Consider the following 18,096-nt stretch of genomic DNA (forward strand, 5'->3'; position numbering starts at 1 on the left):
GGGAAGTCTGTGAGCAGCACCACTAGAGGGGCTTAGGCTGAAACCAGAATTGTAGAGAGCTCTGCAAGTCCCTTTTAGCACTACCCAGGGGTCTGCAGCTGGTGTTGGAAAGACATACTGTGCCTATTTTTAAGGTAGGAACCATTCAGTGCCTCTGGGCTCCTTCTCTGCCCAGCCTCAGAGAGCTTTTTGCTTCTCTTTCCATGCACTATATGGCTCCATTCTGTTTCATGCCGTATGCATTGCAGATCCCTGGTTCCATTGCATGGTGTGGTAATGCTATAGTTAGTCTTTTGATGGGCTTTTCCATGACACTACCACTTTTTAACATAAGTGAGTATGGAATTGCCTAGGAGTAGGAAAAATATAAAATCATACAATAGGATCTGCACCTGAGATCAAAATGAAAAACTAATATTGTTGTTACCTTAAACTTTAAGGGAAACTATGTCATGAAAAAATAATTTTAAAAATGTAAAAAGTTATTTCAATCCATTTCTGACTATTAATGCCTTCTTAGAATACTTAAAGTTGCTTCATTTGCTTTCAGCCCATTGCAAACCAACCCTGTGTGCTAAGCTTTTGTGCAACCTCATGGGCAAGAGTAAAAGAATAGTTAAAACCTATTGTCCAGTGATTTTCAAGCAAAACCGTCCTTTTTTCAATAGTGTGTCATCAGCTGATAAACAAAATCTTTAAAAATGTATGCAGACAATCTCATCCACTGACTTGTTCCTTTCTAGAGGTACTTTTGCACCTTTTGGTTTGTCCATTTAGAAATGCTGTACCACCTTGAAATAGACATCAAAAGCTAAATGCAAACCTTGAGGCATTTTTGTAGAAATGTAAGTTCTGAGTGAGTTCCACTGAATGCAGGGGAGCTGTTCCAGATTTCAACTGGAGAAAACAGGACAGCAGTTTGAAAAGAGATAATTTCTTCTTCTTAAGAAGGAAAGTATTCATAACAGAAAAGAAAATCTTGCACGAATGTAACAGGTTCATTAACTTCATAAAGCCAAGGAAAAAATGTTTCAAACTCCGAAGCAAGCTATAAATTCTTTAAAACAGTAAAAATACCAAGAAAGTGAGTCTTCCTACCTTTTATCTGTATGAAGAAAAGTGCTAGTATTGATATCCATAGTGGTATTCTAGTCCCACCACCTCTGCCCATCTTCTGGAAGTCCGGTAGAAGCTACCGAACAACCTGCCTCTGAGGAAATACCTCTCTGTTCCCGAGTCTTATATACTGAGAGAGGAGGTTTTGGCTCAGTTCCCAGATTGTTTCACAAGGTTCTTAAAAGGTGGGGCTTCAGACATTTTAGTTTTCCTTTGCAGGTGCACAGGTAAATAGAGGATGCTCTGACTTTCCCTCAGGTATTTACACTCTAGGAGGAGTCTTCTTTCTACAGGTCTTTCTGACAAAATGTCAGGAAATGAGCAGGAAGAATTTTTGCTTAGGCTTAGTCTTTCCAAATTGTTATATATTATGAGATAAACACAATTTAAGGGACTTTTAAGTGACTTTTGAGCAGGAACTTGGAGTGAATTACTTCACTTTTTTTTTTTTTTTTCATTTTCCTTCTTATGGTAAATAATGGTAATTAACTTCTCAGGAAAACCCAAAGAAGTTCCACCTGGTACAAATTGTTTTAATGAGTTTGCACCTGCCTATGTAGCTAGTTTGCTTGTGAAAATGGAGAAATCAAGTGCCCTCTAAGGTCTGCATTTATCCCACTGGCCAGGCACAACACAGGTCTACACAATGAAGATCCTTCAGCATTGGAGAGTCAGTAATACGGACCTTCTCACATGGGCAGTTGTAGTGCTATTTCAGCTGTTTCCCTTCTGAGTAAACATGATTTCACCATTAAAAATTAGGTTGATTCTACCTAAAAAAAAACCCACAAAAAAACCCCAAAACAAAACGAAAAACCTGTGGTGATTGCTGACCCTAGAGACACACAAATAGGGATACAAAAAGACTGATTTGCAAGAATATTCCTTATCTTAGGAACAATGGGAGAGTGAACAATGCTTTGTGAGTGTGTTAAAATAGTTATTTACAGCTATATTACTTGGTGAATTAACCTTTTATAGTGTTTTACCCTAGGATGCAGAGAAACACAGTCTCTCAGTAGGAGAACAAATCCCATAATCTCACATGGCTTCAAACATTTCTGGTAAGGAAGAAGTTACTGGGATTGTTTCCATATCCCATGATTTTCTATTATTGTTTTCTGAAAAATAATCATGAAATCACAGAATCATGGAATTGCTTGGGTTGAAGGGACCTTAAAGATCATCTAGTTCCAATTCCCCTGCCAGGGGCAGAGACAACTTCCACTAGTCCAGGTTGCTCAAAGCAGCCCCATCCAGCCCAGTCTTGAACACTTTCAGGGATGGAGCATCCACAGATTCTCTGGGCTACCTGTTCCTGTGTCTTACTACTCTCACAAAAAGGAATTTCTTCCTAATATCTAAAAAAATCTACCCTCTTTTGGAACAGTTAGATTTGAGGAAGTAACTTCAACACTAAGAAAGAAATAAAAGGCCCGATTTTTTCCCTGTGCAGCAAACAGAAGCAAGAAAATACCCTGGTTGTCCTGAACATTTTAAGAGTACAACTGGTTATTAATATTTAAAAAAAGGTGACATAACAAAATGAAATTGGAACTGTTGAGGAAAAGAATTGTTCCATTTCAGTCATGAGTTATATCTCTGGCAATTTTGTTGACGTATAAGTCTGTATAATTTACTTTAGCATTATTTAACAAGGAAAAGAAGACGTCTACGAGATGCTTATATACATATTTCCATATGTATATATGGAAATACATGCAGTGAAAATTCAAGGAAATATCATTGTCTTTAATGGTTATTATCAAAGTTCCAGGATGAAGATCTAGAAAAAAATAAAAAAATTTAACGGATATAAATGGCACATAATTAGAGTAATTATAAAATAGCATGGTAAACTCAAGTGGGTAACACACATAAGCATAGTAAGAGATTATGTTGGTAGGAAGAAAAATATGCTTTATGAATCATTACATTGCTTAGCACTGAAAAATCAGTTCATATCAACGGTTGCTATGCTGTAGTTTCGTATACATTTCCTACATGTTTAGGGAAGCACTGTGATCTCTGAGAGATCCCAGACTGGTCATCACAAATTAGGCTGAAACTGATTTACAATTAAATTTACCCCCTTTAACTGAGCTTTAAGACATCATCAAAAGTTGTTTCCCTATATCTGTATTTTTTACTTCTGAAATCTCATATATGTCATGAATCATGTTATCTTTTCACTCCTAAGTGGTTAATTCATTGATTAACTCTCTTGCCATAACTTAAGATAACTTCCTTATCTTGTGCTATTTCTTCTAAGAAATTATTATAAAATGTGTCAAAATATACTAGTCTTGCAAAAATAATCTCCAAATATTTATGGTAAATTAATTTAGTACTATTACTATTTGTTCAAAGATATAATTCCTCTTCACCTCTTCACCTCCATTCACACAATAGACATACAGCAGTGATATGGGAGAGTATTTTTCTAAGATTGGTGGGGGGTAACATGTCCAATTTGTGTAACTGTTTATGATCAAATCTATACAATTGACTGTATAAACAGAAGTATTAGTATTTTAGAAAAATTTACCGATATAGCTATTTTTAATTTTTTTAACAGAAAAGATAGAATATTTTGAAATTGCATTTGATCTGAAAACTCTGACACTTTTTTCTATATTTTCTCTTCCTTTTTCATGGGCTCATATTCCTAATCTCTACATCTGCAATATTAAATTGAATTAAAAATTTCAGTAGAAGAGTTGCTGGCATTTTCAGAACAATTCTTTTTAGTCCTACATGATCAAATGCTACATGGTGATGATATTAGTTCCACATCTTACTCATGATTTCTGAATTTCATTCTTCATAAGAAAAAATTAAACTATCATATCTTATTTTCATACAGTGAGTAGAATGTAAATAAAATGTCATGGCAAATTTGGTTAACTTTCTGGTACAATAATGATTGAAATTGATGTCTCCATTTGTAGTTAAAAGGCAGAATGATGGACTCAGAACCATGCAAAAGGTGTCTAGTCCACCTAGTGTTCTCTTGGAGCAGGGACTATTCATATCAAGGGAAGGATGAAAATACCTGTACTTGATAGGAATTACTCTGTGCCAAGGCTAAAATGCAAGTTAACGAGGAGTTGTCTGCTTGGCTTTTCTCTGGTCATTTGGCCTCTTCCGAAGCCATGTTTAAACTCTGAAATGGTGTTGGGACATTTGGCATTTCATTCAGTTGAAGTATCATTCTGATTGTCCCTAAATTTTAATCTGTGCGAATTCAAACTCACAATTTTTATCTGAAAGTTTCTTTGGAATGGGAGGCAACTGATCAGTTTCTACCAAAAGAAAACATTGTCCATTAACATTATAGGTGTTCTCATAGTTACTTGAAAACAAACTACATTTCAAATAGTTGCAGTAGGAATTTCATAGCATGATAGGATATAGTCTATCTAAAGTTAAAGACTAAAATGGAGATACAACTCCTTTTATTTTCTTTACTAGATCTTACTCAAACATAGTGCCATTGATCCATTCCTTTACCTCCAAATGCTTAGATAAAACACAGATTGAAAATCAAATCACTTTAATACTGAATTTGAAGCCGTTTCATTAACGTGAGTAGTTCTCATGCAGTCTTTTAGTGTGTACTTTGTAGAGAACCAATACATAATGCATTGACCTCCATTGCAGTCTCTATGTTTCACCATAAAACAAGTAACATGTAACATGATTTGGATCTATTTCTTGTTTTATTTCTATTATCTGTTAATTTTAAAGGTTGATGTGTCATTTAGAAGAACCCAAGCAAAACATAACATCTTAAATTAGGCATTGGAGACTGTGTAGCTGCAACATGAGAGGCTAGTTAACACCAATATGACTAGGAAGTAAGAGATATTGAGCATGATACCTCTTATTTTATTTGACATTTATGCTTTGGGAATCAAATCAGTAAGAAAACATTTTAGAGTACTGAATTAAGACATTCCACCTATGCAAGGATACTGTGCAGTTAGCAAAGGAAAAACCAATGTGCACCCTGTACCATGAGAAGTATTACCATGGGGGCCAGAGTAAGGTTTCCATGTTGTCTGAACACGTCCAGGATATCTCTGTGTATGAAGGGGATAAACACTTAAGCCTCTTTACAGTTTGTAAACACAGACACCACAACCGTACATGCCAATATTTGCATTTGGTATTATAGACTAAAAAATTGATGTACACACACATACTTGAAGGCATATTTGCATTGTGCAGTGGTGCGTGTTGCAGAGATCCCTCTGCTAGCAACAGCCAAGGTAAATTTATAATAGGAAGTAGTGTCACTACATTGACATGAAGCTCCAGAGAATTTGCCTTTCTCTGGGGCACTGACACTGCAATACTGTGTTTGGGATTTGAGCTCTGCCTACGGCTATACAATACCATAGGGTCATAGTAGTGCTGTGTAATGCCAGCTGAAAGCCAGACTCTGTTACGTAGTACCATAGTGCCCAAAATATAAAATCAGTCTTTAGAAGCAATTGGTGTTTGCAGGCTCAGAAAAATAAATGGTACAACTGGTAAAAAAGTGGGTGAAATGGAATGCTAAGCTGAGCAGTGCATATAAGCCTTCAAAGGAACCTCTCAATGATGCACAACCTCAAAAAAATCTACATGTTAGTATCCTATGGTGGACATAATTCTGCTGAATGACACTTTGTTTATTTGTAATAATGTAAACTACAGACTGTATGTAAGTGAAGATATTTCTATATATATACACACACATATATATATGCTATTACTACTAGCAAGTTTTGTCAGTTCTATTATTAGTGAATGCTGTACGGCTCTTTCTCCACTGGATCCTTGAATACATATCCTTAACTTAAATCTGTAGCAGATTTTCTTTATCTAAAAAGTGCACGGAAGATATAATAAAATGCATACAAACAAGGACAAACATGGAGAACAAAACAAAATCCTTTGGTCCATGCACAATTAAGGACTCAGAGAAATTAATAAAATTTATACCTGTGAAAAAAGTTAGCAGACACCTCTTTAGTATTTCAGTTCAAATGTTGCCATTCCTTTTAATAATTAAGGTTTCTGTTATGTCATACTCCTTGAAGGGAGAACATATTGCATGTGAGTGTCTGTGTATATGCATTCAATCTCTATCGTAAAATAACTTCTAAAAGTTCCTTTTCTAAATTTTGCATTTCAGTTTACAAACTTGGATAATGGTACAGCAGAAAAACTTTAATGGAAGATGTGGAACAAAATACAGGGAGGTACAAATTGGCCACATATTAATTTCACTTGGGAATTTGGATGAGGTTTGTAAGCGTCAAAAGACTCCTATAGTTCTTCAAGATCTTATTGCAGTAGAAGGGATCAGGCCATAAGCACTGTGAAGACAAACCTGATGCTTACTCATGTGATTATTAGTATGAGGCTTTATTGTCTTCATTGTTTGACTTTTATGCAAAGCTTGTATTTGTTTTATAAAATGCTATTAAGTTTGCAAAGTCAAAACACCTGGAGGTATTGGTGTTAAGATCATAAGTGCAGTTCCAGGAGATAGTTTTAAATTACACAAGTGAAATACTGTGTTTCTTAGAGGGTTCTTGCTTTTTTTAGACAGAACTTAGGTAAGGAGTATCTCTTCAGTCATTTGTCCCATTATTTTTACTTGTGTCCTAAATTTGTTACTGTGTATCATTCAATATCTTCACTCTAAATATAGACTCATCAATTTCCCCAGTTATTTTTCTGTGGTGTCTATCACTGGAGTACCTGAGAGGTTCATCAATAGTAATGTATTGCTTTTGAAAATATGTTTTTAAATAGTAGGGGTATATTATCTTTTGTTTTACATACTCCTAGATGAAGCATAGATTTTTCTGGGGGGTAAACAGTCTAACACTCCTAGGACTGATTTTTTTCAGCACTGAGCTTTATTTTGGTAATGTGCATGTTTAGAATGCAGTCTTCAGGTAGAACTGTGAAGGTGCCACAGTTCTGCAGCTGAGATGTTGAAGTGTCCAGCACAATATCTGGAAGAAAAAAAGCCACTGCGTGTGAAAATTCCAGTTTAAACAGATATGCACAACATAAAAAAAATAAGAGAGAATTTTAATCCATTTCAACATGGTGGCATCTGTGTGCTATTTTCACTCCATAGCAACCAAATTATCCAGGCAATGAGAGAGAGGACTGCAGACAACCATCACGCTCACAACATGCTCTCATTCAACCCTGAATCCGGGTTCACTCTCCCTACAGCAGGTGCTTGATGTGCACACAGTCCAGTGGAGAACAGCAGGATCCAATCATATACTTAGATATTGTGTAATACTGCATACGCACAAAGATGGCACATTACAACTTCAGATAGCCTGAACTCTGCTCATGTAAGTAATCCTTCCTCTCTGAGCCTGAGTAGGCAGAGGAGAACTAGCCATGAGAAATTCTCATTTCTCTGGGCTGTATAGTGTACGTTATCATAGACCATGGGTTTTAGATATATTCTCTAAATATGCATCATGGAGGTGACTAATGGAACTTGCACGGTTTGCTAAGCTGAGCTGTCAGCCTTCTTATCATTTTTTAATGGCAAAGTGTGATATAAAACAAGAATGCTGTCAGACTTGAGCAGCTAGTCCTGTACTGTATTAAACGTTCAATACGTCAGTGGATGAGTTGTCTGTTGACCTCTTTTGGAGTCAGTTTTTGGTTTTATTGATGTGAAAATTACGAAAATTCTTATCTGCTTTGGTCTGTTGCTGCAAATGGCTGAAAACTGGTGTTGCATGTTCACGTTTCGTGCATAAGAACTGTATTGACTGAAATTTCCTACCTTGACCTGAAATGACTGCCAGAGTTATGAATGAGGAGAAAGTTATTCTACTCTTTTATAAAAATTGTCATCATCAGGCAAACTTTATCCATGGCAATTTGACTGTCAAACAGTCTTCAGTAGGAGTATGATGTTATAAGCTGGTAATGATTGTTGTAAGCATCGTCTAATTTGAAGAGTGCATCCTCTAACTCTTCAACTCCTTCAAGTGCTAGCAATATTCCTGAGGGAATGAAAGTAGAGTTTGAATTAGTACTAGTAATAAATTGAACAGAGAGAATCGCATGTAGATTTCAGATCTGAAGCAGATTTTGGTGAGCTGCTAATTAGGAAAGTAGCACTGTTTATATTCACCCTAGCCATCAAAATAATGATATTTCTAGATTACACGGACAGTGTGAAATTCACTTGGTTTTCATAAAAAAAATGGTAATCAAACTGTATTCAAACTTCATTTCTAGGGGATAGATTTATCATTTCATTTGCTTTTGTAAGTTTTCAAACGCTTGATTTTATTCTGTATCTCATCTATCTCTTGATAAATTACCATTCTGGTAAGATGGAATACATGGATTTTTTTTGTCAAATCTTATCTTCCTGATACTTTTGTCCATCGTTATGTCATCCTAAGACTTATTCTGTGTGGTTAGTTCTAAGACCTGCTTATGTGACTTAAAGAGTAGAATAGAAGAAGAGCTATGATTCCTTTTGTATGACAAAAAAGCACAATTATCACTTGTTCATATTGCTCTGAATAAAATAAGAATGTTGTTAAAATTTCTGGAAAGTGTTTTGGACACTACAGATAGAAAACACTGCATTAGATCAGATAAGATATGCAGTAATGAATGCATCAAGTACAGATCTGAACAATCTTACAGCCTATGCAGTAGATGCTGAAGAGATCTGAAGAAAGCTTGTCCATTGTAGAACTAATTACATGATCATGGAAATGGTTGCAAAAAATATTTATTTGAAAGACTGACTTTTTTTGAAACTGAAAGTGAAATAGTCTTTCTTATCAAAATTTATCTCAGATTAATATTGACACAAAGGGCTGTTTTCTTTTATTAGCCTTATCAGTGCAATAACGTTTTTGATAGAGAAGATATTGTCATGAAATGAGGAGATATTTTTTCTGTCTTCACAAGAATGAACAAATAAATTAGTCTACCACAAACCTTAGAAAGAACTAGAAAAATTTGACATATGTTTTGTAGCAGGCAGTGAGCTCTTAAGCATTCTGAAACAAGCAGAATCCAGAAGGTTGTTCATCTCCATTTTGTGTTTTTGTCCAACAAGAAGAGAAACAGGAAAAGTAAGTTTGCTTTTATGGTGTGGATCTTGCAGTTTTGGAACTCCTTTGTATGCTCATTTGTTCTCTCTGAATCATTCTTGCAAACAGGTGGGGAGTGCTTTCTTTTCTTACAGGTTTTGGATTGAATTCAAGACTCCAGGAAACTGAAGTCTCTTATTCTGGTCTACTTTCAAACTAGTTCAGCATAATGTAATTGAGCTGCACAGAAATAAACCCTCATGTGAGTTCCATGCTTTTTCAATGATATTCCAAACACCACATTTCCTAACTCAAAGATTTAAAGCCATCAGAGAACATTGTGATCATTTTTGTTGAATTGCACCTCCTCTATAGTCCAGACTACACACTCATGCACTTTTTATCCTATACTTTTTTTCTTGCAACTTAGAAATTTAAATTTCATGTAGGGCAAATCATTCCGGCAAACATCCCTTCTCGGCTCAGGAAATCCCAATGACAGAGAATTGCCTGCATCTGTTGATAATCTGTTCTAGTTGTTATGTACTTAACATTGCTAAATGACAGTCTTATTTTTCTAAGGGAAGAGTCGAGGGGGGACAGCATACATATATCAGCAGCTGAAGAATTGCCCAGCTGTGCACTAAATAAGTTTGCCAAAAGATTTATGTCAAAATTTGGTTAAAATTGGTTTGACTGCCTTGTTTCTCATGGACAGTTTCAGCTTACAGGAACTCAGTCCGGTTTTATCCCACACCAAGTGAAGGTGGATCAGATCAAGACAGAATACTGACTGCAGGTGTAGAAAGGGAGAGAAGCCTTTCACTGTATTAGGAATTGTTTGGGTTGCATTTAGCCAGAGGTTTTGACCACATTGGAGCTGTACAGCAGTCACTTCAGCACACTCTCTAGGCTTTATGGTGTATTTCAACTTTACTGTAACTGCTGCATATCAATCGGCTTAAACGATTTTGTGTTTTCTCTTACAATTTATATATCACTTACTAATTGTTGACCTGTTTATGCACATTATGGCTTGATGCTCCATCAAGCTAGACCCTTGTTTGAACCAGCTCACATTAATTCATTGTATTTACACTGATTAAGGTAGCTGAGGAAATATGTTTCCTTAGTGCAGCCATTTTCCCTTCTAGTGATTCCAAGCTGAATTGATAAGTATTACTAAGACTCCATAATACAAATTTTGTACATTTTCTCTCATGTAACAATAAATGATCCTAGATTCTTTAGTAGTAGAAAGAGGTTTCATTGTATCTGACACATAAAATCTTGATATTCAATTAAACTTTCTCCACCAAAGGTTTCCTTTGCAGATACTCACAAAATTTACTACAGTGTCCTCAAAACAAAGCCTTTGCTTAGCTTATCCTCAACTCTAAAGGAAGTAATGATTACCTCTGTGTTGTGCAATCCACTAAATTCAGTGGTCCTTGGAGATGATTCACCTTGATAAGCAATCTACTTTGACAATCAACTTTTACACTAGAGAAATTAGGGGGAAATTCCATGGGCTTAGAATATGCATCTTTTTAACTACTAAACTGCAAAAGGTAGGTTTGGGTTTTGGTTTCTTTTTTTTTTTTTTTTATTTGCATGAGTGTTTTAAGTGAAAATGCATATGCACAGCTGACTCCTAGCTTATAGGTTTAAAAATTAGAGAAATTGAAGGAATGATGATTTGTGCTGGTTCCTACCCTGGAAAATAAAGCAATAGGGTAGAAACACCTGAGAAACCTGGTCAGAGACAGAATTGTAAATGAATAGGTAAATAAATGGGTCTAAGGACACTTTCCCTATATAAAGAGCAATGACTGTTTTACACTTTGCAGTTGCAACATATAAGATTAGCCAGGACAAATCCCATTAAAATCTTAAATACACAACAAACCTAGCCACTGTCTAGGGCAGTGTAGAACAAAGCTCAGCATTTGATAATACAGGATGTCAGGTTAAGTGCTAAGAAAGGGTGGAGGCCAGAGCTATGGCATTGGTGTTGATTTTAAGTGCCCACACTCTGGGTGCACAAGTTCAGTCACTCTTGCCTTTGCCATTCCGTGAAAACAAGGCATTTAAAACTCAGAGCCACATTTCAAACTGTGAAAACGGTATTTATTGAAACACTGAAAGTCAGAAACAATGCTTTTGTTGGCAGCCTTCTGGATGTGTGCCTATTCAAAGCAGGGAAAAAATGTTGTGATACACAGTATTGGAGAAACAGCTCCAGATAAGGATGTCTTCAGCATTACTTTTTCTCTTCATTCCCCTTATAGTAATGCTAGTTATAGTAAAACTACCCTTGCTGGAAATGCCACCATAGAGTGTGTCCTGGCAGGTGTGCAGAAAATATTCTTGTTCCCCTCTCATGGGAATGTTGGGAGATAAAGGAGGAAAAGTGGAAGAAACCATAACTATTAGAAGTATCCTGTGCAATGGTAATCTTGCATCTGAAACTCTGTCCACAATCATGACACAGATTTGCTTACATCACACTGTTTCTTAGAGGTATTGCAGCACTGGTTAAGGTGAGCCAAAAGAGTACCTTTGGGAACAGGTGTTACAGACAGACTGCTTCCTTCATGTGTCACTACCATAATCTGCAAGTAAGATGATTGAGCTAAAGAGAAGGTTTACCCTTGCAATTAATAATGTATTTAGAGACTTACGCAGCTCTATAGCTTACTGGCAATTTCTCCCAGCACTTGGAGTCTTACTAGTACATCCTTGACTGCCTTATTTGAGGGTAGTCTTTAAGTCTTTTCCTATTGCTAGCAGGAAATGTAATCATTGTAAGAACTACCGGTAGTTACAAATTGGAGTTTGATTTGAGAATCTCTCTTGTAAGGGTGAAGCTGCAGTAACAATTTCTCACAGCTTGCATACATAAGATTGTGCAGCAATGCTGTGGAAGCATAAGACTTGCAAGCCTACCTAATGTTAAACAGGAAGTGAAATGATGCAATTTTACTAACATGCTAACTGGAAATTATAGCAAACTGTATACCATTTGCCTGGCTGGCTTTGGGCATCTAGTTCCCTTTGCAATTTCTGAATTCCTTTTGCCAACCCAAAATCAACTACTGAAATAATGTTTATGTTCTGTTTTTAATTTTAGATATTTTTCCAGTTTATCTGGATAATTTTGATGCCAATTCTTTTTTTCCCCAGTACTTATTGTCCATACAAGGTTGGTATCATCAAGAAATGCTACTATCCAAATCATGAAAGAAACACTGAATAGAATTATGTCCAGAACAATGCCAATTTACATGTTCAAGTAAAGAACTAGAATGATTTGTGATATTAGTATAATATAAAATAATAATTTTCTATATTGGTATAAAAAATTATTAATTTATAGAATTTCTGTCTTAGCAACTTCCAGTCTGCTAGGTATTAATGCGAAATCTATGCTGTTTGAACATATCAGTATTTTCAATTGTAGAGAAGAGCAGATTTTTATCATGACAGTAATTTTAAGCAAAATATCTAGCAAGTACACAGCAATAGTGAATGGACAACATTGCCAAAAAAAGTTGTTCTCTCTGGTGCCAAAACACTAAATGAACAACTGTAAACCAAGCATCTGTGAAAACAAAGACTATCTTGTTCAAACCATTTTCTAGGAGAACAAGAACAATAGCAAAGAATACCATTTGTTATTTAGTTTTCACCCAGAAATGTATGCTTAATACTGAGCTGTGCTTTGCAGGTAGGTATGTGAAAGGATATTTCTCATGTTGAGTAAGGACAAAGTACAGAACTCCCACTTCATTTTAGACAAGATAAATACCAAGCTTTCTCTTGATAGTAACCATACAGCCCATAACCATACAGTTCCCAAATCTGGAATTCTTGTTCAGCCAAAATGCCACATACCAAGAACTACAAGGTTAAATCTGTTTTTTTCTGCAATGACTGCAAAAAACAAAATTGCAATTTCACCCGAAGGGGTCTCCTGGCTCATTTAATGTAAATAGAAGAATCATTTATTCCTGGTGGGTGTTGTTGAGCACTAAGGAGTTTAAATATACTGAGCTGAGTACCAGCCTGTGTGGCTGAGCATTCCAGTTCACATATGGCTTCTAGGGATGTCAGATGACATCTTTTATACCACGGAAGGGACAAATATTATTGTTTCTGTTACAAGTCCTTGGAAAAAAACCCAAACATCAGGATGAGCTTCATTCTTGGCTGACTAAACAGGGAGAAACACACGTGAAAGGGCATGTTCTGGTTGATAGCTATGGTGCAGCAAACAGCAGGGGGTATGCAGAGTCCTCAGAAATCTGTCTTGCCACTGTGTGTGCCCCAGGTTCTTTCCATGGTTGCATTCACTCAGATCGACACATTTCAGTCAGGAAATTTAACTCTATTTTGAATCAAAACACTGTGATCAAGTTAAAACCTGTATGTGTATTCTGTCTTTATCTTTAGTAGAATCTTTGACTGAAGTAATGAAATATATTGACCCTATAGTCCTTGTAATTAATTATATCAAACATCTGTGCAATTATCCCGTAACTTGTGATTGTTTGCTTGGCTGTTTGAGAACATGAATACCTGCAGTATCTCTTCTGACGAACAGTATCTCTTCTGATTAGCAGATCTCTTCTGATGAGATCATGCATTTTCATTGCTTGGAAAAGTAGTACTTTAAATTCTGAAAATACTAAGGTGCTGTCTCGGTGAAATTCAGTCCAAATCAGGCCTTGTTCCAATCAGGTTTCTCACTTTTTTGGCAGAGATTTGGGTGATGAGTCCTGACTAGTCTCCTAGCAGGGCTACAGGGAGACAAGAAGACTCTCTGCAAGTGGGAAAAGGTAGAGCACCTCTTGAGCTCCTTTTCTGTATTGGCAAGTAGTGAAGTAGGGATTCCAGGAGCAAAGCTCATGTGAGAATGGAGTGATCATAGAATCACAGAATCAACTGAGTTGGAAAATACCTCCGAGATCATCAAGTCCAACCCTTGATCCAACACCGCTGTGGTTACTAGATCATGGCACTAAGTGCCACATCCAGTCTCATCTTAGAAACCTCCGGGGACAGTGAATCCACCACCTCTCTGGGCAGCCCATTCCAATGTCTGTCTCCCCTGGCAGAGTTTAAGACCATGCTCTCTCATCTTACTGCTGGTTGCCTGGGAGAAGAGACCAATGCTCACCTGGCTACAACCTCCTTTCAGGTAGTTGTAGAGAGTGATGAGGTCTCCCCTGAGCCTCCTCTTCTCCTGGCTAAACAACCCCAGCCTCTCCTCACAGGACTTGTGCTCAAGTCCCTTCACCAGCTTCGTTGCTCTTCTGGACCTGCTCCAGCACCTCAATATCCTTCCTGAACTGAGGGGCCCTGAACTGAGGGGCTCAGAACTGGACACAGTACTTGAAGTGTGGCCTCACCAGTGCTGAGTACAGGGGAAGAATCACTTCCCTGGTCCTGCTGGCCACACTGTTCCTGATCCAGGCCAGGATGCCATTGGCCTTCTTGGCCACCTGGGCACACTGCTGGCTCCTGTTCAGCTTTCTGTCAATCCAAACTCCCAGATCCCTTTCAGCCACTCTGTCCCCAGCCTGTAGAGCTGCAGGGGGTTGTTGTTACCAAAGTGCAGGACCCGGCACTTGACCTTGTTGAACCTCATCCCATTGGAATCAGCCCAACTCTCCAGCTTGTCCAGGTCCCTCTGCAGAGCCCTCCTGCCTTCCAGCAGATCAACACTCCCCCCCAGCTTGGGGTCATTACTAAATTTGCTAATGGTACGCTCAATCTCCTCATCCAGATCATCAGTAAAGATATTAACCAGAATTGGGCCCAACACTGATCCCTGGGGGACACCACTAGTGACCGGCCGCCAGCTGGATGCAGCACCGTTCACCACCACTCTCCGGGCCCGGCCATCAGCCAGTTCTTAAACCAGCACAGAGTGTCCCTGTCCAAGCCGTGGGCTGCCAGCTTTTTCAGGAGTGTGCTGTGGGAGACAGTGTCAAAGGCCTTGTTGAAGTCCAGGTAGACACATCCACAGCCTTCCCCTCATCCACCAGGCGGGTCAGCTGATCATAAAAGGAGATCAGGTTGGTCACACAGGACCTGCCCCTCCTAAACCTGTGCTGGTTGGGTCTGATCCCTTGTCCATCCTGTAGATGCTGTGTGATTGCACGTAGGATGATCTGCTCCATAACCTCACCAGGCACTGATGTCAGGCTGACGGGCCTGTAGTTTCCCGGGTCCTCCTTCCGGCCCTTTCTGTGGATCGGCATGACCACAGCTTCCAGTCATCTGGGACCTCCCCAGTGAGCCAGTACTGTTGCTGAACGTGATGATGCTGAGGGAGTTAGAACTGGGAAGTTTGGATGAAACTGACTTCTTTTGGGGCTCAGAAGGGGAAAAGGACATTTTTCTAGTTAGCTGAGTCAGAAGATGAGGGAGGAAGATTTTGACTCTTCTCATCATAATTAATTTCATTTGCAAATACCAGTTAAAGAAGAAATTCTGCATTTGCATGAACTTATTGATCAATGGTTGTGGTTAGATGTACTTTTCTGACAATTATTTTTCTCAATAAACAGCTTCCAGAGGACTTGTTTGTATCTGTCATCTTTGGGAGTCATAGAATACCTGTCTACTTTTATTTCACGGAATCACAGAATCAGTTAGGTTAGAAAAGACCTCTGAGATCATTGAGTCCAACCTATTAGTTTGTTTTTCCATATTTGTTCAAGGTGCCAGCTGGGAAGTGGCTTTTGGCAAGTACAGAAAGTAACACCTACCCTATCATGGAAACAAGTTTAGATTACATGATTCTTACATTTGGAAAATGGGTGAAAGTGGTGTTTTTCACACTATGATGCCATTTTGGAATTTTAATGGATAGTCATGTTTAATGCTTTTTGAGAGGAAATAAGGATTCGCCAGTTCAAATCCAACCAAATAAGCAGAGTTCAGCAGTGATTTCCAAGTCAAAAGGTGAATTGCCTGAAAGTACTACATCTCTGCACTCAATTAAGAACATGAATGCTGCAGTACTTAGTGGTGATTTGTCTCTATCTCTTGCTTTGTGTAGCAACCGGTAGTGCAAAAGATTGGAAGGAGAGCTCTAATCACCCAAAGTGAGGCAGCAAGACTGCCTGAAGGTACATCAGCCGTGCAGACCTCTTGCTGGAGGAGGAAAAGGAAACATCTTGGTCTCAAATAAGGTGAAGGGAACACACAAAACTTAGATAAATGTTGTTTTCATATGAAAGCATACAAACACATTGCATAGAAATGCAATTTTTCAAATGAATGGTGGTATGGAAGTAGGTTTTTCAGAACTCTTAAGGTTTCTGATTTCACCTGTTGTTTGATTATTGAACCTTAACTAGCTAAAGCAACGAAGGCAGTGTCCTGAACCAGCTAATACTGGCTTTTTCTGCCAGTTCAGACCCTCTGGCTCCTTTGTGAAATTGTTTCCTGAGACATTTGCTGATCTCATTTAATACTCCTTTTAATAACCAGACTTCCAGAGGTATCTGACCACTGCACTTACTCTGCAGCCAACAAGACAACAGACAGTAACCTTTGCAAAGCTATTGCCTCTGAAATCATTACTGAATTTTTACAGAGAGTAACTTAGAGGAAATCTTATTGCCAATATTTAATTTTTTTTTAGTTGTGTAATAATGTAAAACTTAAAAATAAGATAAAGGTATTTATAACTTAGATGAGTCCTTTGGGAAGTCTGAAAAAGTCTCTTTTAAAGGAAAAAAAATAAAGTAAGTCAAATGAGGATTTGAGGTAAAGGTCAGTTAAACTTTTGAGTTAGACCTGGTAGAGTAGCTATTAGCCAGGTTAATATTTTTTTTATGTATAAATGGGCATAAACCTACTGACTTTGATTTATAAGCACAGAGCATTAGATTTGCATTCAGCCTACTCTGTAGAGGGTAATGTTCATTATATGAGTGTATAGACAATTTTTAAACCAGATATAGTGCTTTAGGATGGATAGGAATTCTTTCTTTTTTCCCAAATTCAGCATATGTGAACATCTAGCTACAAAAGATCTGTATTTCTAGTATGTAATGTCGCTAAATGGAGGATCACATTGGTCCCTTAAACGAGGTTTCAGAACAAAGGTTGTGCTACGCTTCAGTCTCACACTTAAGCTCTTAAATTTTTAAGTTAAAGAAGGAATTCTAGCATAGTATATATTCTTTGCTGCCTATCCGTGAAAATTAAGTTTAAGTGAATGAGAATAACATGTTAATCATACACCCCTGACAGTCCTCCAGTCTGCTAATACTTTTTGGTACAAATTTTGCCTAAAACCTTGAAAATTTGAATAAATATTAATTTCAGTAAATATTTAAATCAAATGTCATAGGAAGCCATTGTTCAGTTGCACCTGATTGGAAAATTTCTATTCTGTTACCTAAAATTAATTGAGGTAAATTCTTGGGTACTGTAAACCAGCCCTCTTCTACTTACTTAAATGTAGCTCTCTTGATTTAATGATGAGTCCAGTCCATGACGTACTGTAAGAGGGGAGCACACAGCCACTGAGCTAACCTTGAAAAGCGACACTAAAATAGGATTCTCTTCCCTGTACTGTGGCAATTCAGATGCATACCTGAACACTAAGACTGAAACCATAAATTATGTCTTCCAAAAGCCTGAGAAAGTTTGGAGCCAGATCACACTCTTTTCTCTTACCTCTGGTCACAAACTGGGCTTTGCATGTGTCACATTTGTGACAGGCAAGGATCTGTTATAATACATGGCTCAGATCATAGAACTAGTAAAAATGAAATGTTGGGAATTGAGGGAAGATGGCTCTGGAACAATGACCTAAGAAAATGAAGGAGTTGGGTGACCCAAGGCCAATCTTGAGAAA

The 18,096-nt window shown here is 37.6% G+C and overlaps 1 protein-coding gene across 1 annotated transcript in view; it reads right to left on the reverse strand.

Moving 5' to 3' along the window:
• LOC116788054 (mucin-5AC-like) overlaps window positions 1-15,481 on the reverse strand; it is a 65,040-nt gene extending 49,559 nt beyond the window's left edge. The window contains exon 1 of the mRNA XM_032690367.1: window positions 15,409-15,481. Within this exon, the coding sequence (XP_032546258.1) occupies window positions 15,409-15,481 (73 nt within the window). The remainder of the gene's footprint in view (window positions 1-15,408) is intronic.
• Window positions 15,482-18,096: the final 2,615 nt, after the last annotated feature.

Source organism: Chiroxiphia lanceolata, chromosome 6, assembly GCF_009829145.1.
Source record: "Chiroxiphia lanceolata isolate bChiLan1 chromosome 6, bChiLan1.pri, whole genome shotgun sequence".
NCBI classification, from domain to species: domain Eukaryota; kingdom Metazoa; phylum Chordata; class Aves; order Passeriformes; family Pipridae; genus Chiroxiphia; species Chiroxiphia lanceolata.